The sequence below is a fragment of the Manis javanica genome, chromosome 6 (genome assembly GCF_040802235.1).
Source record: "Manis javanica isolate MJ-LG chromosome 6, MJ_LKY, whole genome shotgun sequence".
Taxonomy (NCBI): domain Eukaryota; kingdom Metazoa; phylum Chordata; class Mammalia; order Pholidota; family Manidae; genus Manis; species Manis javanica.
The window spans coordinates 87030854-87056120 of NC_133161.1; the positions used below are offsets into that span (position 1 = coordinate 87030854).

General features: G+C 34.6%; 1 protein-coding gene across 2 annotated transcripts in view; it reads right to left on the reverse strand.

The window, feature by feature from the left end:
* RELN (reelin) overlaps window positions 1-25267 on the reverse strand; it is a 514773-nt gene that overhangs the window by 175358 nt on the left and 314148 nt on the right. For both annotated transcript variants that reach the window (XM_037001388.2, XM_073238979.1), the window contains exon 11: window positions 19294-19439. In XM_037001388.2, coding sequence (XP_036857283.2) covers window positions 19294-19439 — 146 coding nt within the window. The remainder of the gene's footprint in view (window positions 1-19293; window positions 19440-25267) is intronic.

The window sequence follows — 25267 nt, forward strand, 5'->3', positions numbered from 1 at the left end:
AAAGCACTCAGCTTTCTCACCCTTAAGACATAAATATGAACTAGCTTGGAGGATGTTTAGAGAAAATAATGTATTGCCTTGGACATAACAGAGTCCAATAAGTGTTTCCTTTTCTCCTCCTGTAAAACACAGTGATATTTTTGTTTTAAAATAAGTCAAAGCAGCAATTCATATGAATTTCTAAATTATAATGAGTGTTATCTTTCTTTTTTCATACAAGAACTAGCAGAGCAACAATATTGGGAAAAGTTGCAGTAAAATATGTAAAATGTTATTGCTTAAGCAGTTTTTAAGCAAGAGAGGTGATACCTAGGTGAAAGATAAAATGTACTTCATCTATCTGTGGGTCTTTGTACTGTTTCAGATTTAGACTACTACTGAGGCCCTAAATTTATTATTTGTGTTATCTAAATGGTCAAGTGGGTTTTGCTTTAACAAAAATGAACATACCTGTTTAAAAAAATACAATACAATGTTAACTCAGAGTTTCAATCTATTTTCAATTCACTTACCCTGAAATACAGGTTTAAATAAAATCTCTCTTTAGCTCTAGAAGCATTTTGTGAAAAGTATTCTAAGTCAGAGGTAACATCATTCTTCTGAGTTGGACAGAGGGAAGGATTTATAGAAGGTAACAAGAAGATGCTCAAACTGTTCTGAAGACTTCTAAATAATTTTAAAGCCTATTTTTATTAAAAGCATTAACTTACAGGGCCCATAAAGGAGATTGCTCTTGTTGGTCTATGCAGTTTTGGTTTCAATGGTTATATGAAAGATTATTTGGTACTATTTCCCTGAAACAAGGATGCCAACAGAATATTATCATGTTGAGTTTACACTTTTTCTTCGTTTTGCTCCACAGGATAGCATTACATTTTAAGAAAGACATTTTGAGTAAGAATTAGGGTTTGACTAGAGATAAAATGGAAGTCAGTCTCAGAGGAAAGAAACCCATGACAACTTGCTCCACAGACTCACTGGGAAGTTTATATGCCATCATTAGGTGGATCCTTCTGTGGTGAGAATTAAACTGTTGGAAAGAAATTTAAGAAAAGAGCTGATGTGATAAAATACTCTCCCAATTTCGCAAAGTCACACTTTTTACAGAAGAAAAAAGAATGACATTTTGAGTCAGTTAGTAGGTATGACCGACATTGCAAGCAATGCCACTAAAATATATAACTAATACTTTGCATTTGGATCTCTTTATAGTAAATCATCTAGCAGAGACTATGTCATACTGACCTGAGGAAACAATTGTCTGTGCTCCACTTTTTTTTCTTTAATCACAGATGAGTTGTTTTTAAATGTATTTCTTGACAGCACACCTTCAGCGCTAATTTATAAAGCAGTTACATTAACAGGGTATGAATGATGGTAGAGCAGGATTATTAGGACTGGAAGTTGGAGGGAACCAGGAATAGTCAGGATGGCAGTCCAGAGATTATTCTCTGTGACCACTGAAAAGGTAAGCAAGGCCAAATATGGGAAAGCAAGATTGATCCCAGGATAAGTCCTGTTTGCCTTCTGGCATCTTCTCTGGGTCTTGCTGGAGAGTTGGAATTCTGGGTATTCCACCATATGGAGGATGTATTTCACTGGTTGCTTTTTACTTTTATTTTCTACTTAGAGAAAGACACTTCACAGAAGTGATGGGTGTGATCTGGGGAGGGACACTTGCTTAAGTCATTCTAGAGAAGTACAGTCGGAAATATTTTTTGAAGTTTATAAAAAGAAATTCTATTCAATTACTTTCTATTATAATAGCAATATTCTCATCATTAAAAAATTGGAAAATGCAAAGAATAGAAAACATCACCCATAAACACACTATCCCATACACAAATACAAGTAATATTTTACTGTTTATTTATATATAATATTTATATATTTATATTTCCAAATAATAGTGATAATATTATACAGATGGTTTTTGTATTCTGTTTTCACTTACATCAGTGATGTATACATTTTCTAGGTTATTAACTCTTTATATACAGGCCTCATAATATTTTATTCATATTTATGCCAAATTACACTTAACCACTATATTTTTGGATTTCAAAATACAATAAATAGGAAAATTATTACTTAGCATACTTTATTGGCCCAAGGAACTGAATTCTCAATTACTTAATTCCCCTAGATGCAGTCTAGGGTACAGATAACCCCAAGGTATGATACTTGAGGTGTCAGGGTTCTGCTCTTCCTTCACATAAACTCCTAGAGGATATCTATGGCCAACACTGAACTACTGAGGAAGGACTATGGAAAACAAAGACAGATTGGAGAAGTGGGCATCTGAACATTTCAGTGCCAAAAACCTCTGATACCTTCCACAGAAAGATCCAATCATTGGTTAATGAGCCAAGCTGTCAGAAATTAAATCACTTTGGAAGGATTCAGATTGCAATCTTTTTTTTTTCTGTGACTTCAGCAGAGAAGGTCCTCTCCAGGATAGGGAGTCAGTTGCAGTATTCTGGATGCTCACACAGACAGCTGGTTTGGAGAGGGGGAAGGGCTACGTGCATACTTCGGCAATACTGCAGGTTCAGTTGAAGACCATGGCAGACCATGGCAGTAAAGTGAATATCGCAATAAAGTGAGTCAAATGAATTTTTCAATTTGCCAGTGTATATAAAATTTATGTTTATACTATGCTGTAGTCTATTAAGTGCCCAATACCATTATGTCTAAAAAAAGGAAATACCTTAATTAAAAAATATTTTATTTCTAAGTAATGCCAACTATAATTTGAGCTTTCAGAGAGTTGCAATCTTTTTTGGTGGTGGAGGGTCTTGCCTTGATGTTGATGGCTGATGACTGATCAGGGTGATGGTTGCTGAAAGTTGGGGTGGCCGTGGCAGTTTCTTAAAACAAGGCACCAATGAAGTTTCTGCATTGATGGACTCTTCATTTCATGAATGATTTCAATGAAGCATGCAATGCTGTGTGATAGCATTTTATCCACAGTAGAACTTTTTCAAAATTGGAGTCAATGCTCTCAAACTCTGCTACTGCTTTGTCAGCTAAGTGTATGGAATATTCTGAATTCTTTGTTGTCATTTCAACAATCTTCACAGCATCCTCAACAGTATAGATTCCATCTCAAGAAACTGCTTCTTTTGCTCTTCTATAAGATACATCTCATCAAGTTTTATCATGAGATGTAGCAATTTGGGCACATTTTCAGGCTCCCCTTGGAATTCTAGTTTTCTTGCTATTTCCACTATATTTGCAGTTACTTCCTCCACTGAAGTCTTACAGCTCCTCCAAGTCATCCAGAGGGTTGAAATCAACTTCTTACAAACTCCTGTTAATGCTGATATTTTGACCTCTTCTCATGAATCATGAATGTTCTTAATGGCATCTAGAATGGTGAATCCTTTCCAGAAGGTTTTCAATTGACTTTTACCAGATCCATCAGAGGAATCACGATCTATAGCAGCCTTACAAAATGTATTTCTTAAATACTAAAATTTGAAAGTCAAAATGACTCCTTGGTATGTGGGCTGCAAAATGGATGTTGTCTTAGGAGGCATGAAAACAGCATTCATCTCATCATACATCTCCATCAGAGTTCTTGGGTGACCAGGTACACTGTCAATGAGCAGTCATATTTTGAAAGGAATCTTTTTTCTAACCAGTAGTGCTCAACAGTGGGCTTAAAATATTCAGTAAGTCACGTTGTAAACAGATGCGCAGTCATCTGGACTTTGTTTTCCATTTATAGAGCACAGGCAGAGTGGATTTAGCATCGTTCTTAAGGGCACTTGGACTTTCACAATGGTCAATGAACATTGGCTTCAATGCCATTACAGTCACCACCTGCATTAGCCCCTAACAAGAGAGTCACCCTGTCATTTAAAGCTTTGAAGCCAGACATTGAATTCTCCTCTGTAGCTACAAAAGTCCTAAATGGCCTTTCTTCCAACAGAAGGCTGTTTAATCTACATTGAGAATCTGTTATTTGGTGTAGCCAGCCTGATTAATGATCTTAGCCGATCTTCTGGGTAACTTGCTGTGGCTACTACCTTAGACCTTGCTGGTTCATCTGTACTTTTATGTTCTGGAGATGCTTCTTTTCTTAAACTTCATGAACCAACCTCAGCTAGCTTCAAATTGTTCTTCTGCAGCTTCCTCACTTGTCTCAGTCTTCATAGAGTTGAACAGTTAGGGCCTTACTCTAGATTAGCCTTTGGCTTAAGGGAATGCTGTGGCTGGTTTGATATTTTATCCAGACCACCAGAACTTTCTCCATATTAGCAATAAGGCAATAAGGCTGTTTTTCTTTTCTTTTTTATCATCTGTGTGTTTACTGGAGTAGCACATTAGATTCTTTCAAGAACTTTTCCTTTAGATTCACAACTTGGCTAACTGTTTAGTGCAAGAAGCCTACCTTTCAGTGTATCTTGGCTTTTAACATGCCTTCCCCACGACGCTTAATCATCTCTAGCTTTGAGTTAAAGTGAAAGAGTGCAACTCTTCCTTTCATTTAAACAATTCGAGGCCACTATTGGGTTACTAATTGGCCTAATTTCAACAGAGTTGTGTCTCAGGGAATAGGGAGGCTAAGGAGAGGGAGAGAGGTGGGATACTGGCCAGTCAGTGGAGCAATCACAATGCACACATTAATAAATTAGTTTGATGTTTTTTATGGGCACAGTTCATGGTGCCCCCAAACAATTACAATAGTAACATCAAAGACCACTGATCACAGATTACCCTAACAAATATCATAATGATGAAAAAGCTTGAAATATTGTAAGAATTACCAAAATGGGACACAGAGACATGAAGTGAGCAAATGCTGTTAGAAAAATGGCACCAACAGCCTTGCTTGATGCAGGGTTGCCACAAACCTTCAATTTGAAAAAAAACCACGAGTGTCTGAGAGGAGCAATGTGAAGTGCAAGATGAGGTGCGACTGCATCGACCACTCGGGAATGGAAGTGCCAAAATTACAATGTGCTGCAAATTACAGAAAGGCTTAAAATGTCTAGGAAAGAGTCCTAGAACAATGTTAGCATACCAGATCATATAGAGCTTATTTACTATTATTTGAAAGTTTACTGTTTGTATTTAAAAAAATAGAAAACTTTCAATTTACTTAAATAGAAAGCAATGTTAGAACCCAGCTCAAAAGCAAACAAAAACAAGAATAGTATGTGTCTTTTACAGCTTGCAACAAGCTTACTTTGATCCATTTTAGCACTTCTATGGTTTTAAAATGTATCCAAGTATCATTTTAACTAATGTCTTTTTTTTCTTAATGACATTGCATTGATTTATTTAGAGAATCCAATTTAGGTTTCATTGGCCTATTCAACTTTTTTTGTGTTTCTTTATAACTTACTAACTGATGTGATTTTTTCCTTTGGGCACCCATTTGGTCATATCCCATTAACTGATAGTAATTACAGTAGGAATAACAACTAATTTTTAAGTTTTTTGATCATTTATGTGCCATGCATTGTGCAAAGCACTCTCCACGTATGGTTGTATAAATATCCCTTTTTACCCCTTTTAATTCTTAAATTTGAATTCTATTTTATCTGATTTGAATACCTATTTTTTACAGTTATTTATTTTATTTTATTTTATTTTTTATTTTTATTTTGGTATCATTAATGTACAATTACTTCAACAACATTATGGTTACTAGACTCCCCCTATCATCAAGTACCCCCCACATGCCCCATTACAGTCACTGTCCATCAGTGTAGTAAGATGCTATAGAATCATTACTTGTCTTCTCTGTATATACTGCCTTTCCTGTGTCCTCCCCCCCACTACATTATGTGTGCTAATCATAATGCCCCCTTTTCCCCTTTATCCCTCCCTTCCCACCCATCCTTACCAGTCCCTTTCCCTTTGGTAACTGTTAGTCCATTCTTGGGTTCTGTGAGACTGCTGCTGTTTTGTCCCTTCAATTTTTTCTTTGTTCTTATACTCCACACATGAGTGAAATCATTTGGTACTTGTCTTTCTCTGCCTGGCTTATTTCACTGAGCATAATACCCTCTATCTCCATCCATGTTGTTGCAAATGGTAGGATTTCTTTTCTTCTTATGGCTGAATAACATTCCATTGTGTATATGGACCACATCTTTTTTATCCATTCATCTACTGATGGACACTTAGGTTGCTTCCATTTCTTGGCTATTGTAAATAGTGCTGTGATAAACATAGGGGTGCATATGTCTTTTTCAAACTGGGCTCCTGCATTCTTGGGGTAAATTCCTAGGAGCAGTGTAGGAGGGTTCCCCTTTCTCCACAACCTCACCAACATTTGTTGTTGTTTGTCTTTTGGATGGTGGCTATCCTTACTGGTGTGAGGTGATATCTCATTGTAGTTTTAATTTGTATTTCTCTGATGATTAGTGATGTGGAGCATCTTTTCATGTGCCTGTTGGCCATCTGAATTTCTTCTTTAGAGAAGTGTCTGTTTAGCTCCTCTGTGAATATCTATTTTTAATAAGATTTTTTGCTTCTTTTGTTTCACTTATCTGTATTTTTCTTCTTTGACTTAGAACTTCTTGTGTTAGTCTAGTTTGCGTCTCTTATAAGCAGCAAACATGTAGCTGATATTTAAAAACTGGGAAAATCTCATTTAATAAATGAGTATGTCACTGACATTTATTGTACTACCAATATGTTTACATTGGTTCCTGCCAAATATTTTGTTTTTGACTTACCCTTTTTAAAATTTTTACTTTTTGTCACTGTACTGGCATTTGCTGAACTGGTCCTCTTTGTTCTGTTAACATAATGCTTTAGAAGTTATGTAGAGTATATATGGCTAATTTAATTTTTTCAACACACTCATTTATCACACACACATTTATACTTAAAGTTTTCTATTAACATTAAGAGTCACCCAAGATCTATATCCTCCCTCCAAGCAAGTTAAGAACTTTGGTGGCATTTTACTTCCTTATTCTCCTTCTCTTCTTCTCAGTCTCCCTCTGCATCTCTCATGTTGAGATCATCTGAGTTTTAATTCTAAATTCTTATTAAAAGTTTTCAGTAAAAATCAGTACTTATTTAGACAGCACTATAAGCTTTGCATTTTCCCTTGCTCACTGCTCTTTCTTGAATCAATCATATTCCTCTTGTTTTAATTTCCAGGAATACTTCATTCAGAGAGGGCTTAGGGGTAGTAAACTTTTGGAACACTGTATATCTGAAAAGTTATTTTTTAAATTGAAGTATAATTGACATACAGTATCCTATTAGTTTCAGGTGTGCATCATAGTGATTTGTTTTATTTATTTATATTAAAGGTGTATTTTTTTAAATTTTGGTATCATTAATATACAATTACATGAGCAACACTGTGGTTACTAGATTCCCCCCATTATCAAGTCCCCACTGCAAACCCCTTTACAGTCACTGTCCATCAGTATAGTAAGATGCTATAGAGTCATGGATTTTTTATACATTATGAAATAATCCAGATGCTAAGTCTAGTTACCATCTGTCACCACACAAAGTTATTACAATATGATTGACTATATTCTCTGTGTAATACATTACATGCCCATGAATTATTTATTTTATAGCTGGATGTCTGTACCTCTTAATCCCCTTTATCTATTTCACCAACCCTCCATCCTATCCCCATTCTGGTAACCAAAAGTTTGTTTCCTGTATCTATGAGTCTGTTTCTGTTTTCATTTGTTTTGATTTTAGATTCCTTGTAAGTAAAATCATATGGTATTTACCTTTCTCTGTCTTACTACACTTAGGATAATACCTTCAAGGTCATCCATATTGTTGCACATGGCAAAACTTCATTTGTTTTTATGGCTGAATGATAGGCTGAATGATACACACACACACACACACACACACACACACACACACACACCCCATATCTTCTTTATGCATGCAACTGTTGATGGACATGTAGGTTGCTTCCATATCTTGGCTATTGTAAATACTGTTGCAATGAACATATGGGTGCATATATTTCTGAATATATGTTTTCATTTTCTTCAGATAAATAGCCAGAAATGTAATTGATAATACGGTAGCTTTATTTGTTATTTTTTTAAAGAAACTCCACACTGTTTTCCATAGTGGCTGCATCAGTTTACATGTCCACCAACACTGTACAAGGGTTCTCTTTTCTCCATAACCTCACCAACATATTCTATTTTTGGTCTTTTTGATAATGGCCAATCTGACAGGTGTGAGGGGGTATCTCATTGTGGTTTTGATCTGCATTTCATTGATTAGTGATGTTGAGCAACTTTTCTTGTGCCTATTGGCCATCTGTATGTCTTCTTTGGAAAAATGTCTATTCAAGTCCTCTGCTTATTTTTTAATTGGGTTGTTCATTTTTTTAATATTAAGTTGTGTAAGTTCTTTATATATTTGTGATATTCACCCCTTTTTGGATGATGATTTGTAGATATCTTTTCCCATTCAGTAGGCTGCCTTTTTGTTTTGTTCATGGGTTCCTGTGCTGTGCAAAAACTTGCTAGTTTGATGTAATCCCATCTGTTTATTTTAGCTTTTGTTGCCCTTGCCTCAGGAGACTGATCCAAAAAGTACTGTTAAAACCAGTGTCAAAGAGCTTACTGCCTGTGTTCTAGGAGTTTTATACTCTCAGGTCTTACAGTCAAGTCTTTAATCCATTTTGAATAAAGTTTTGTATACAGTTTAAGATAGCAGGCCATTTTTATTCTTCTGCATGTAGCTTTTCCCACATCATTTATTAAAGAGACTGTCTTTTCCCCATTGTATATTCTTGCCTTCTTTGTCATAGATTAACTGACCATACATGTGCGGGTTTATTTCTGGGTTCTCTTCTAGTCCATTGATCTATTTTTTTTGTGCCAGTGCCATACTGTTCTGATTAATATTGCTTTCTAGTATACTTTGAAATACATGCTTGTGATGCCACCAGCTTTGTTCTTTCTTCTCAAGATTGAATTGGCTATTCTGTGTCTTCTGTGATTCTCTAAAAATTCTGGATTCTCTGTCCTAGTTCATGAAAAATGTCACTGGTATTTTGACAGGGATTACATTGAATCTGTAGACTGCTTTGTGTAGTATGGACATTTTAACAATTTTATACTTCCAGTCCATGAGCACAATAAACTTTCCATTTTTTCTTTTGTCTTTAATTTATTTCACTAATGTCTTACAGTTTTCAGAGCACAGGTCTTTTACCTCCTTGGTTAAATTTATTCTTAGGCATTTTATTCTTTTTGATGCAATTATAGATGGGATTACTTCCCTATTCTGTTTCTTATAGCTCATTATTAGTGTATAGTAACCAATTTCTGTATGTTAATTTTGTATCATATGACTCTACAAATTCATTTATTAGTTATAATCATTTTTTGGTTGAGTGTTTATGGTTTTCTGTGTATAGTACCATGTCATCTGCAAATAGTGATAGTATTACTTCTTCTTTTTCAATTTGGATGACTTTTATTTCTTTATCTTGCCTAATTGCTGTGACTAGGTATGATATAATGAATTATAAGAAATACGTATTTGGTCATCCAGGTCACCAAATATACATTTCCCATGTATATTTGGTCTTCATCCACAGTATCTCAAAACACTGCAGTCTTAAAGGTGAAATGGGTGTCTTATAATGTTATTTAGAGACTTTTGGAGCCCCCCACACACAACTGGCTAGAGGTTGAATCAACCAATGGCCAACAATTTAGTCAATCATGATTATCAATGAAGGCCTCACAAAAACCCCTGAGAAGAGCTTATTGTTATCTTGGGTCTTGCTTCTCATTCAGATAGAGCTTCTATATTTAAGGAACCAAAATACCTCCATGTGCCATTGAGCCAGGCGCCAAGCTCCATGAGGATAGACGCTCCTTTATTTGGGACCTTGCCCTATGTCTCTCTTCATCTGGTTGTTAAGATGTATCTGCTATGGTATCCTTTATTAAACTAGTAAACATAAGTGTTTTCCTGAGTTCTGTGAGCCACTCTAGCAAATTAATTGAACCTAAGGGGGAGATTGACGTAACCTCCAATCTGTAGCTGGTAGGTCAGAAGCACAGGTAGCAGCCTGGGCCTTGCACCAGGGTCTGGAGTGGGGGATGGGGGCAGTCTTGTAGGATGGAGACCTTAACCTGGGTGCTGTCTCTGAGCAGACAGCATCAGAACTTAGTTGAGTTCTCTGACACCATGTTCAAGAATTGCTTGGTGTTATGTGTGGGAAGACCCCCTCTCACACACTTGTACACATTGGAATCAGGTCTGGGAACTCAAATGGAGTTATGCTACTGTTACTGCTGTGTATAATACTATTATTGCTGTACATGAAAAATACATCACACTAGGCCTTCAAATAGTATTTTGAATAAAATAGGTGAGAGTGAGCATCTTCTTGTTCCTGATCATAGAGGAAAAGCTTTTCACCACTGAGTATAAAGTTAGCTTTGGGTTTGTCATATATGGCCTCTATCATGTTGAGGTTTGCTCTTTCTATACCAACTTTACTGAGAGTTTTTATAAAAATGATGTAGAATTTCACTGAACGCTTTTTTGGCATCATTGAAATGATCACATGATTTTTAAGCTTCATTTTCTTAATGTGATATAACACTTTGATTTGCAGGTTTTACCATCTTTGCACCGCTGGAATAAATCTCACTTGATCATGATGTATGATCCTTTCAATGTATTGTTGACTTCAGTTTAGAAATATTTCACTGAGGAATTTTGCATCTATGTTCATCAAGGATATTGTCCTGTGATTTTCTTCTGTGTGTGGTATCTTTGGTTTTGGTATCAGGGTAATGTTTATCTTGTAAAATGAGTTTAGAAGTACCTCTCCTTCTTTAATTTTTTGGAATAATTTGAGAAGGATAGGTATGAGCTCTTCTTTAAATGTTCAGTAAAATTCACCTGGGTTGCTGTCTGGCCCTCGAATTTCCTTTTTTTTAGTTTTAAACTTACCAATTCAATATTTCTACTTGTAATCAATCTATTCAGATTTTCTATTTCTTTATGATTCAGTCTTGGAAGACTGTGTGTTTCTAGGAGTTTACCCATTTCTTCTAGGTTTTCCAGTTTGTTGGTGTATAATTGTTCATGGCAGTTTCTTATGATCTTTTAGTGGTGTTAGTTTTAACTTCTCTTTCATTTCTGATTTTATTTATTTGTGCTTCCTTTTTTTCTTAATGAGTCCAAGTAGAGGTTTAATGATTTTATCTTTTCAAAGAACCAGTTTTTAGTTTCACTGATCTTTCTATTTTTTTTAGTCTCTGTTTCATTAATTTTCACTCTGATTTTATTATTGCCTTCCTTCTACTTACTTTGGGCTTTGTCCTTTTTCTAGTTCTTTGAGGTAGGCCTGCATCACTATGAACTCCCCTCTTAAAACTGATTACTCTGCATCCCACAGATTTTGGAAAGTTGTTACCATTTTCATTTGTCTCAAGGTATTTTTTTAAATTTCCTCTTTGATTTCTTTATTGACCCATTGGTTATTTAGTAACATGTTTAGTCTCCATGTGTTTGTGTTTTTCCAGTTTTCTTCTTGTAAGTGATTTCTAATTTCATATAATTGTGGTCAGAAAAAAAAATAGATATGATTTCAGTCTTTTTGAATTTATTGAGACTTGTTTTCTGGCCTAACATGATCAGTATGCACTTGAAAGACTGTATATCCTGCAGTTTTGGATGAAACATTCTGTATATATCTATTAAGTCCATCTGTGGGGTAATGTGTTAAGTCTAATGTTTCCTTATTGATTTTCTGTCTGGATGATTTATCTACTGACATAAGTAGGGTATTTAAGGCTCCTATTATTATTGTATTGCTATCAATTTCTCCCTTTGTATCTTAGTATTTGCTTTATATATCTAGGTACTCCTATGTTGGTGCATTAATATGTACAAATATTAGATCCTTTTCTTGGATTGACTCCTTTATGATTATGTAATAACCTTCTTTGTCTTTTGTTACACTCTTTGTTTTAAAATCTATTTTTTCTAATATGAATATTGCTACTCTAGTTTTCTTTTTGTTTCCATTTGCATGGAATAACTTTTCCACCTTATCGATTCTCAGTCTGTGTCTTTAGGTATGAAATGGGTCTCTTGTAAGCAGCATATAGATGGGTCTTGTTTTTCTTTATCCATTCATTAAGTTTTGGGTAAGTGTCAGATAAGTTTTTGATCCTGTATTGGATAGTTTTTAATACTCAAGTTTTCAGCTCATTGATTCGTTTTTCTATCTCTCTATGCTGATATTCAGGTGGACAATCTAACAATTGTATTTTCATTTCTCCCATCTTTACTATTTTCCTCAAAAACTGTGTTTTAATTTCACAAATGCATTAGGCGCTCTCATCCCTCTGAGTACATTTATTATACTTATAAAATCTCAATTTGTTTACTCTGCTATTTTTATTTTCTCAGCTCTTAGTTCTTTAGTTTGGTGTTTTTTTTAATCTAGTTGATTTCCTGTGATTTGATGATTCTAGATCACTAACTTAAGCTTGTATCGGCTATTATCTCTTATTTTTGGTGTAAAAATGCCTATCAGTGGGGCAGATATACCCTTGGGTTGGGACTACCATGGGGGCTCTTCATTTCCCTGGAGGTTTTATAGTCACCTGGCATTGCCTTACTTCTCCATTCCGACTACCCGCATTCATTGCTTGTTCCTGGGGGCAGAAGTCTCTATTTGGAAGTGGGTGTGGTGAGGACTCACTTATGGGCAGTCCCTACAGAAGTACATCAGAGCCCCGTTCTGAACTTTGTCCAGCATCTGTGTCCTGGAGCAGTGCTGAGACACCTTTTATAGTGTCTTATTCAACGTGTGTTTTAGGCTATAGTTTCCTCTTTCCATCAGATCCTTTTCTCCTCTCTCTTTCTCTCTTCTTTTGTATAACCTTCATAATTCCTGACCCAATAGGGGACACTTTCTTGTTTTATACTGTCATAATAAATTCATTTGCTCATTTCCTATAATTTCCAGGGATTCAGGGCAGGTGGGTAAGACTGGAGCATTCTGTCTTTACTCAGTATTCTAACATTCATTACATTTGTGGAGTTTCTCTTTAACATGAACATTCTGGTTACAGCAATAAAACAGATTTTTTTTTTAAAAAAAGCATAGTTGAATAGTAAAATACAATGTTTGCATTTGGGATGAAATACAAGAATACAAATTCCATTATAGCAATGTGTTTTTCTACAAAGCCCTCCCACCCAAAGAGAGCCTCAGCTAGGTGAGATATGCTAGTTGCTAATTAAACGATGTGTTGGTAAGGTTAAGCCAAATTGCAGAAAACGCACATAAATTATCAGTTTATCTATTTAAATTTCCCTCTGCTGAAGAAACAGATGTATATTCTTTAGGAAAAAGAAAGAAAACCTTTAAAATCCCACTTTAAAAATAAGCCTACCAACATGGGTCTGGAACAGCTTTGTGATATGAAAGGCAAATAGCTCTTGTACCTTTGTGATCTGAGATCAAATAGTTTGATTCAAAGGTAGGAAAACAGGAATATTGGACAAAGTGGGTTCCAAAAAAGTCATAATGAAAGTGGCTTTCTTTTGTTTCTGGTCACTCATATGAAATGTTTTGAAGATACTATTAGAGACGACTGCATATTCTTTTCTCTGTCTTGTAATTCTTATGGGAGAAAAATATAATTAAAGGAGATGCAAATAACTTAATGTTAATAACTTAATTTTTCTGTTTAAAAAAAAATTCTGACTCAAAGTGGCAGAATTCAGTGAGTGCAATTGGTCACTCTTGAATATAATAGGATTTACCACTTATGTTTTCTACCTATTTTAGCAGGCATAAATTGTAGCATTATAATTTAGCTTATAATGATAAATTTTCTGTGTGAGTGGTGAGAGTTGAGGAGAAGAATGAGACAAATATTCAGTAGTCCTGGCTTAAAGAAAACAAAACACATCAAGACCTTTACTACCAAATTTCAAATCTGCTTTTCTTTGTCAGTTCTTACACTAGGTAAAAATATTTCACATTAATTTCATTTTGTTAAAGAATTTTTTTCCCCTGAAGCCATGATGAAAAATTATTGGAACAGCATTTTTTCCTATGCCAGTCAAGCAATATTTGGGAGTGGGTGGGTGAGGATAGGGCATACTTGTTCCCATGGAATAAGCCAGTATTTTTGTTATTACCCCACACAGAAAATACCAGATCTTTTCATTATCCCTTTAAAACTGTTAAATATGCCAACTTTGATAACCTGGACTACCAGATCAGAACATAAATGAGATAATTCTGTGGGGTGTGGCCTGATATCCTGGGTAAAAATCAGAAGTAAACCTATGGTTGCTGGAATAATTAAACTGTTTTTAGAACTTAGATTAATTAATTATATATCCATTAGAATGGCACAGGTGTTTTTGTCAAACACATTATTCTTTGTTACTGCACCAGAAACATGCTGACAATGCTGTGGCCTGAAAGTATCAGCCTCTTAAGCGTGGCCAAAATCCTGATATATCCTCATTACTGAGAAGTGATCAGAGAACATAACTGAAACCACTTGAGTCACTGAGTGAATGGAATTTTCTCTGAAGTTCCTATGTATCTGAATTGAGTTTTAGCTCTTTTTTCAAGCATAAATACTTTAGGTTCTTTATTTTTGGGGTCTGAGCTACACACTCTCTTAGATTATTAGTGCTCTGTGAAAATGGAATGTGTGATATGTTAATTGGAATATATTTTAGCTATTTCTCTGGACCAGTACATTAATTTTCTAAAATACGTCTGGTTTCTTCTACTATCAAATCAATTGCTATCTAAGTTTAATTCATGAAGGTGTTTTCCAGGTGTTGGTATTAAGTATCTACTAATGTTACTATCAGAGAGCTGGACGGACCACAAATATATGCAGTAAAGCATTTCTTTTACTCTTTTATCAACAGACTTTGATGATATAATGACTTAAAACAAAGAAGAGGGTTTTCTGGGAGATGAAAGAGGTAGACATGAAGGCCACAGGTAAAAATACATTTTATCTCTCCCCAAAAGAATAAACGTAAGTGCTACTGAAGAGTTTGAGGAAATAGATAGAAAGGGATTTATATGTTTATCAGATTGGTGATACTGGAGATTAGATTTGTATTTCTCTCTGCTTTAGCGGAACAGGGGCTGAGTATCACTGGGAAATAATCTGAGCCCCCAGTTCACAGCAGCAGTGTCAGCTCAGTCTGAGGGTCAGATTTCTGTCTTATTAGGTCTGAATGCAGTTCCTGGGTAAGGAACTGCCCAGGAGGTAGGGAGCCCAAGAGAGCAATATTGGTTTTCTTGCTACTCAGGCACTTAGAAATTCTAGCCAGCTTTGATTTAATTTGCTGAGGTCAGAGAGACATGTCCACAAATGTTTTCTAGAAAAGTTTCTCAATTAATAGCTAAATTATTGCTATTTCGCATTCACTGTGAACTTACAGGAAAAAAACGGGAACATGTGAGAGCTAAACAATATGCTACTAAACAACCAGTGGGCAACAAATATCAAAGAGGAGATTAAAAAATGGAGGTTATGAAAATAGAAACACAATGGTTGAAAATCTTTGGGAAGTAGTGAAAGCAGTTCTAAGAGGGAAGTTTATAGCAATACAGGCCTACCACAAGGAAGAAGAAAAATCTCAAATAAATAACCTAACTTTACACCTAAAGTAGGTAGAAAAAAGAAGAAGCAAGGCCCAAACTCAGTGAAAGGAAGGAAATAATAAATTTCCATTTCACAATGGAAATAAATGAAATAGAGATAAAAAACAATAGAAAGAATTAATGAAATTAAGAGCTTTTTTTTGGAAAAATAAACAAAATTGATAAACCTTTAGCCAGACCTATCAAGAAAAAGGGAGAGAGGACCCAAATAAATCAAATTAGAAACAAAAGAGGAGAAGTTAAAACTAACACCACAGAAATACAAAGGAGATGGATAAATTCCTAAAAACCAACAAACATAAAAAACAACCTTCCAAGACTGAATCACGAAGAGAAAGAAAATCTGAACAGACAGATTACAAGTCTTGTAATTTAATCAATGGTTTTGAAACTGCAAAGAACAAAAGTTCAGGATCAGATGGCTTCACAGGTAAATTCTACCAAACATTTAAGAAGAGTTGATACCTATCCTCCTTAAATTATTCTAAAAAAGTGAATAGTAAAGAACACTTCCAAACTCATTTTATAAGGCAAGCATTAGCCTCATAACAAAACCAGACAAAGATTCCACACACACACAAAAGAAAATTACTGGTCAATATCCCCAATGAACATACATTCAAATATCCTCAACAAAATATTACCAAACTGAAATCAACAACATATTGAAAAGATTATACATCATGATCAAGTGGGATTGATTCCAGGGGTGTAAGGATGGTCCAATATCTACAAATCAATCAAATGATATACCACATTAAGAAAATGAAGCATAAAAATCACATGATCATCTCAACAGATTTAGAAAAAGCATTTAACAAAACTCAACCTCCATTCATGACAAAAATTCTCACAATGTGGGTACAGAGAGAATATACCTCAATAACATAAAGGCTATACAGGACAAACTCAAAGCTAACATCATATTCAATGGTGAAAAGCTGAAAGAAGATGAAGATGGGATCAGGAACAAGATAAGGATGTTGTCCACTCTCACCATTTTTATTCAACATAGTACTGGAAGTCCCATCTACAGCAATCAGAAAGGAAAAAGAAATAAAAGGTGTCTAAACTGGTAAGGAAGAAGTGAAATTGTCACTATTTGCAGATGACATGATGCTACTATATATAGAAAACCTAAAGATGTGACCAAAACAGTATTAGAATAAATGAATCAGTAGAGGAGAAGTTAAAACTAACACCACAGAAATACAAAGGAGATAGATAAACTCCTAAAAACCAACAAATATAAAAAACAGCCTTGATTGTTGTAGGATACAAAACCAATGTACAGAAATCTGTTGCCTTTCCATGTACTAATAATGAACTAGCAGAAAGAAAAACTAAGAAAACAATCCCATTTGTAATTGCAGCAAAAAAAATAAGATACCAGGAATAAGGGAGGTAAAAGGCTTATACTCTGAAAACTATAAGACATTGAAAAAGAGAAATTAAAGATGACACAAATAAATGGAAAGATACTTCATGCTCATGGATTGGAGGAATTAATATTGTGAAAATGTCCATACAACTCTAAGCAATCTATAGATTGAATGCAATCCCTACTAAAATACCAAATAATCTTAGATTTGTATGGAACCACAAAAGACCATGAATAACCAAAGCAATCCTAAGAAAGAAGAATAAAGCTGGAGGTATCATGCTCCCTGTTTTCAAATTATTTATACTACAGCTGTAGTGGTCAAAAATAGACATAGTGATCACTGGAATAGAACAGAGAGCCCAGAAAAAATCCCATAATGAATGGTCAATTAATCTATGACAGAAGAGACAAGAATATACAATAGAAAAAGACAATCTCTTCAATACGTGGTGTTGGGAAAAAAACTGGAAAGGTACGTGCAAAAAGAAAATGGAATTGGACCAGTTTTATACCCTACACAAAAATAAGCTTGACATGGATCAAAGACCTAAATATAAGACTTGAAACCATAAAAATCTGCAAAGAAAACTGGCAGTAAACTGTCTCTCCAGGCAAGGGAAATAAAAACAAAAATAAACAAGTAGGACTACATTGAACTAAAAGGCTTCTGCACAATGAGGGAAACGATCAACAAAACAAAAAGGCAACTTATTGAATGAGGGGAGATATTTGTAAATCACACATTCAATAAGGGGTGAATACCCAAAATATATAAAGAAATCATACAACTCAGCACTCAAAAAGCAAATAATCCAATTAAAAAATGGGCAGAGGAACTCAATAGACATTTTTCCAAAGATGACATAAAGGTGGCCAATATACACATGAAAAGATGCTCAACATCATTAATCATCAGGGAAGTGCAATTCAAAACCACAATGAAGCATCACCTCACACGAGGCAGAATGGCTGGTATTAAAAAGAGAAGAAACAGCAAGTGTTGGCAAGGATATGGAGAAAAGGGAACCCTTGTACACTGTTGGTTGGAATATAAATAGTGCAGCCTATATGGAAAACAGGATGAAGGTTCCTCAAAGTTTAAAAATAGCAATATTATATGACCAGCAATTCTATTTCTGGATATTTACCTGAACAATACAAAATCACTAATTCAAAAGATATATGCACCCTTATGTTTATTGCAGCATTATCTATAATAATCAATATATGGAAGCAACCTGACAGATGAACTGACAGATGTCCACTGACAGATGAACTGATAAAGAGGATGTGGTACACACATACACAATGGAATATTAATTAGCCATATAAAAGAATGAAATCTTGCCATGTGCAACAACATGGATGGACCACAAACCTAAAGGGTATTACACTAAGTGAAATAAATCAGACAGAGAAAGACAAATACCATACGATTTCATTTATATGTAGAATCTAAGAAAATAAAACAAGTGAACAAACAAGGAAACAGAAATAGACTCATAAATACAAAGAACAAACTCGTCATTGCCATGGGGAAGGGATGGCAGGTGTACAAAATAGATGAAGGGAATAAAGAGGTACAAACTTCCAATTTTAAAATAAATAAGTTACAGGGATAAAAAGTACAGCATATGGAATATAGTCAATAATACTGTAATAACTGTATGGTGACACATGGTAACCACACTTTTGTGAGCATTTTGTAACATATTAATTGTCTGATCACTATGTTGTACACCTGAAATCAAAATCAATATAATATTGTGTATCAACTATACTTCAATAAGCAATAATAAAAATTTAAAATTCCTCAAAGATACATTTTAACCTCTAAGCAGTTTTTCCAGCTCAAAACCAAATTCCACTGAAAATAAACACAGCATCTATAAATCTCAGATTTCATGAAGGCAACATGAAGTCTTGATATAATAGTAGTGGAAAGATTTTTGTATGCTATATATGTATTGAAAAAATACTTTCTCACAGTAGAAGTTGAATAAACAAAGATGAAATATAAAGTGATTCAACTGAAATTAAAAGGCATTTACATCACAAATTTTTAATCTGAATAAAAATAATTGCTTAATAAAGAATGTTTAGGATAAGTACAACCCTTTTGTCCTTCTATGATAAGAATCATCATCATCATTGATTTTAAAGTATGCTTTTGCTATATAACAATATGTATTTAAAATATGTCAGTGGAAGAAATATAAGTGCCACAGCATGGGAGATAACAATTACTTACCCTGTAGGCTGGCTTTCAAATTCTTCTGACCATTGCTCTTGAATATCCTCTGTAGAAAGATCTACATCCCGGGTGGTGGCAAAATTGAACTCACTGCCTTCATTTCCATGGAAATAAATGGAGTTTCCATCTGACTGACAGCTATGCTGTAGATAGAAAGAGAGCATGGGGTGGCTGTTGAATTGGTTTTGTAGCTGTATCTGTCTCACTCATGTATAATCAGAATTTTTAGAAAAGTCATTATATAATTTCCTCTACAATGGACTCTCAAATCAAAAGAGCTTGTTACCTTTTCTTTTCCCTTGTTTAATTCAATTATAATTTCTTTTTAACTTATTAAGTTATCACAAAATAGGAGTCAAGAAGCCAATTGAGCTTTGGGACCTCAGCCTTCAGTAAGAAACATGAATATTTTAACTAGAATAATTTCATATCTTTACCACAGTTCTTGTTGTGGGAATTAAGTGGGATAATGACTTGTCATATATTTTCAGTACTGTGGTTCTGGGCTAAATCGCACTGACCTTTTCAGTATTTCATATATTTTTGGCTAGCCATTCAAGCCTTTCACAATTTGTCTATAAATGAGATATGAGTAGGACAGCCAGCTAATCAAAACATGGAATACAGAAAAGGTCAAAATAATCCATGATATGATCATATATTGTCAGCTAGTTTATGAATAAAAGTTCCTGAGCTGACCTAAAAAGCGCATGATGTCCCCAATGAGGAGCTGGGAAATCATGAACTTTGTTGTTATTCAAAAGGAACACTAGGCTTACAAAGAATAAAGGAAAAGAATGTCTTATTTTTTTCAGCCAAAGGTAAGATCATAATTAGCCAAAGGTAAGACCAAACTCGAGCTGAGTTAACTGAGTATTTACTTTTTAAAAAATATGTTGGTATTAATCATTTTTTTGGTAACAAGTCACAGACAGAGAAATACTAATAAATGAGAGATCAAAAACTTTAAAATAAAGTTTTATATACTTTTAAAAGAGAAATTAAGAAGAACAATTGGACAGAAAATACCAGTAGGGCCCAGGACTGTAAGTTTCGTAGAGTAAGGATCATTCCATTTTGTTCCTTGCTGTATTCCAGGTCTTAGCACAGTGCTTGACTCATAGTAGGAATTGAAAAATATTTGTTGAATTCAATAAATGCATGAATGAATGACATAGCAGTGTCTTTTTAGGTAATTAACCTTTTATGGAGAACTTATTATGTTGAAGTAATTAAGGAAGGTACTGTGGGAAAGTATGTAATGAAGTATAATAATACATAATCTTTGCTGTCAAAGAATCCCAGTCTAGTTGAAATGCATCAAAGACTGGTTTCAGTGCTAGGCAGCATAAGGTAAGTGCTAATGAGTGAGAGAAGGTAGGCATCACTGTGTCCAAGGGCTGGTATAAATGAGTAAGCTTCATGGATGAGCAGGTCTTCAACTGGCTTTAAAGGATGGATAAAAATCCAAACTGGATGAAAAATATGAATGAATGACAGGTGATAAGCAGGCCTGATTTTGAGAATTAGACCAGAGCCTGACAGCAACGGATCTTAAGTGGTAGTCTAGGAGATCTCTACAATATTCTGTCGGCCGTGATGCTCTAAGGCAGGGGAGTGATGTGTGCAAATAAATGTTTTATGATCACTACACTGGTTATGGCTGGTAAAATTAACTGAATAAAGAATCAGAGTACTATATTGAAAGAGTAAATAAAAGTTCCAGAAGTTCAAGAGAGTCAGAGCTCATGATCTCAGGGAAGTCATTTCACAGCACTACTATGTAAGGCATATCTGCTGGGCCTGTCATCATTTAGGATAACATCACCTGCTTGGTGATCTTCACAGATTATTCATGGGTGCTAAATTGAGCTCACTGTCTTAACCCAGACATATTAATCAAGACTAGGATTCAGTTTAACAGTAAATAGAAACTGTCAAGTGATGGCAAACACAAGGATCCTCTATAACTATGCCTTAAAGACAACAGATCCTAACTTGAATAACAAAGATTACTTTCCTAATAATAAATCTGCTGAGCTCTAAATAATGGTTTTACCAATTATCTTCACATTCTGGAATCCTGACCAACTGTGGCCTATATTTACCTGGAATTAATATAAGAACTCTGACATCAATACACAAGACACATTTGGTCACTGTCTAGGGAAATGGCATAAGTGAAATATCTATACATATGAAATGAGAATAATTTAATTACAACTTAAAAGGATATATTTGTGTAATAAAAAAGAATGATTCACCTAACATGAAGCCTTGGTCATTTCCGGCTAAACATCAATTTAGTTGTTTCAGTTCTGGTTCCATTTACCTCAGAATTATTTGTTAATATTTTAACATCCTGTGTTATAAATGATGATTTACTCTTCCAAGATTTATATTAAGATATTTAATGCATATTTTAATTTAGTTGAGATGGAAAATTTATGCAGAAGTAAACAAATCATTATAAAACTGGATACCATATTGAGAAACTTGTTTCACAGAATTAAAATGAGTTGGTATTTTAGGAAAAAAGAGGTATTTTTAAAGGATCTTTTTGTTATTTGCTATTACCAAATTGATTTGGTAGTTGAAAAGACTTTATAATTGTATAACTATTGAAAATTAGCTACCAAATATATATTTTTGTCACTACAACTGCAACAGTGTCAGCATATGAAACAAAAGTAATATTTACCATATCAAGTATAAAGAAAACAATATGAAAAAAATTAATACTCACTTTAATTGAATGTCAACCAATTTTCATACTAATAGGATCTTAAAACTAGTAGGATCTGTCCTTGGCAAGTTTCCAAAAAGGACAGAATGATACAGTTTCTGACACAGTTTTTTATTATTTCTACAGGGAAGAAGTTGTTCTTTACCAATTTGTAGCAAAAGAATAATAGTTAATACCAAATCTAAATTCAAACAAACAAGGCAGTGGTTTATAATAGTCATAGTCTTTGCACTGAAAACATCCTAATTCTGTCTGCCAAATTTAAGGGAAGATTCAGTTAGTTCTATTCTTCCTTTCCAAATAGTCCCAATGTCCTTTGAGTGTGAGGGGGAGAAGTACTGCCCTTTGAATATTCTCTCCTTTAGAATCTTAATGCAGTGGCACATTACCAAAGAAAGGTTATGACATGACCAAAGTTAACAGCCACAGCTCAGTGGGAGGTGGCTCAACCTCCCCTAACTTTTAGCATGATGAGGCTGTCTTTTTCTGGGGTGCGGGGCCTGGAGAGGCACAGAACACACACATAGCAATGGATGGCTTGCTCTGGTCCCCACCATGCTAAGGAAATCAAGGTATGGTCCCAGCTATACTGAGTAGAACCCAGTGTTTTCAAGGTTTGGAGTCAGGGTAATACAGGCCAGCAAGAATAATATTTAAAATAGGGTAATACTATAAAATAGGGATAAGCTGTGTGAAAACAGCAAATTTCCAAGCTATTTGAGCAGGAATGGGCAGGAATGGACCTACTGAGAAGTTGTTTTTATGTATATACCCTATATTTAAGAGTCCTGCCAAAGGTAGGGGACCAGTATCCAGTTCTCATTCGAAGGATTCCTAAATCAATTACAAGGCAAATTAGCATTTGAGGTTAGTTCTACTTTAGGATTGGTCATAGGGGGCTCAATGTTTTAGATTTGATTTGGTTTCCCAAATGCTCTCCAAATTAAGAATTTGTGTCTGAATACATCTGAGTTGATAGGGAGTCCTGCACCTCTGCTTGTTTGATATTGCATGTCTGTGTCTAACTGGGAATCCACAGCCTGCCTGTGAAGGGGTTGAATTTCCCCTAAAGTCTACCTCAATAAATTCAACACTTAGAGAAATTGAGGAGATTGAGGTTGAAAAAGAACAAAACACTGGAAAGCAGAAACAATCAAGATGACAAGGAATGAAAATTTCATTACTATCTATATTCAAGGAGTTTGGGGATTGGAATCAGAAAGCATGTTCCAATGCATTTTCTCTACCTAATGGCTACATTGGTTTGCACAAGCCATTTAACTTCTCTTGGCCTCAGTTTCTCACGCTGTGGAATGGAGTCAAAAATAGCTATTCCCTAGAGATGTGTGTTACATGCAAATAATATTACATGTGGATATTTTATTGAAGCTTTCTAGGTGCTATAAAATAATCCTTATTTTATTTCTGAATATGTACTTCTCCCCAAAATAAGCTATTATGTACACTCTTAGCAGCAGGTGGTAGAAAAACAATAGAGTTTTAAAGTCTATTCTTAATCATGTTTCTCATTAGAATAGCCATTAAAATTCTTCAGGTCAACTTTAAACCTTTAGTAAAATGTAAAGAAATAGGTCCCACAATATAATATAGTAAAAGTGCTGCAAACATTCATTAATTTTCAGGGCAGAAAGAATCATAAGTTACAACTTTAAAAGCCATCCAAATATTGGTAGATTACCAAAAATTCTCTAAAGACAGGAAAACTCAGTAATGCAAGATGTATGTTGCCACTTTTCTTACAGATAAACTTGCAATATATAACATAAATGTACTCTGTTAAAAATCCAAGCAAAACATGCACTGAAAGTATGAAAATAATTTCAGGAAATTACTCAGTGATTTTAATACCCAGCTGTTTTGTTCAGCATGTATTTGAAGTCATGTCATTTATGTGCAATAATAATTAAAATCTAAATAACTTCAGAAGACAGTTAACTGTCTAATTCTGTGAAATAAATGAGCTCTTGATATGATAAAAACAAGAATGTTTTGGAATTCGGGCTATTTTGAGTATAGTAAAAAATCTATCAGTCTTCTTGAGCAAATGATTATAAATAATGTGACTCCTTGAATCATTGCTTTTTATTGACTTAAGGTTGAGTATACATCAGCTAACTTTTGGGCAAAATAAAGGTATAAATTCTTCAGATAGTTGTGAATATTTCTTTCTATTTCTATCCTTCCAATGAACACTGATTATTATATTAAATATAATTATTTTAGCATTGGTCAATCATATACACTTTATACTTCTAAGTACTGGTAGATCACCAATTTTGAAAAAAAATCTCTAAATATAGTCCTTACTTGTTTCTACTTGTCAATCAAAAATATTTTCCTACTCTGCTGTCAAATGGGTTTTCTTTACTTGAAAAGAAGAACACTGTAACTAAGTGACAATAATTTGCCATTCAGAAACACATCAACAGGAAAAATCGGTGCAAATTCCTTAATACAACCAGCCCTTGGCCACTATTCAGAGTAGCATTTTTCTAAGATTGTTGCCTACACTCTGCTGAAAGTGTTAATGACTTCACCTCTGTACTTCTAAATGTACTTGCAATCACGTCCACATAGTTTAATTAGATTTTCACCAAAGATGAATACTGAGGCACCTCTTAATATTATTTCCCTGGGGTCTCATGGCCCTGATGATTCTTTCAGGCATCTGCAGTCTTACGATTCATTTTTTGATGATATCCTTTTTGTTGGAATGAGTATATTGGGCATTTGGGCAATGCCAGCTTGCAGAGAGCTGGTGGCAGATGGGAAGAAATCTGACTGGTATGCCTTCCCCTCCACATGAGTAGAGAGCCATCCATTTCCTCCATTAAGGAGTTGTCACTCAGCCCACCCAGCTGGAAGACCATTTTTGATAGCCAAGCTGGCTGGTGGCAGACAATTCAGATACAAAGTGCATTTTAAAAGGAAGCTAAAACATCATTTGTAGGAAAATTGAAAATGCATGGCTTCCACCACAGCCAATTTTTTAATGACTATAATATTTTAAGTGATTATTTTTGCCACTTCAGATTGCTCCTTAGAGAGGAGAGGTTTTTAATTAAAATCTAGGCAATGCAAATAGATGAGATATGAGGAGCAAAGGAAAGAGAAATAAGATGAATAAAATTAATTAAAATGGCATTGTTGGCCATCATAAATTAGCCACTGTCTGGCTGGAATAAAATACATTGGTGTAGGAGT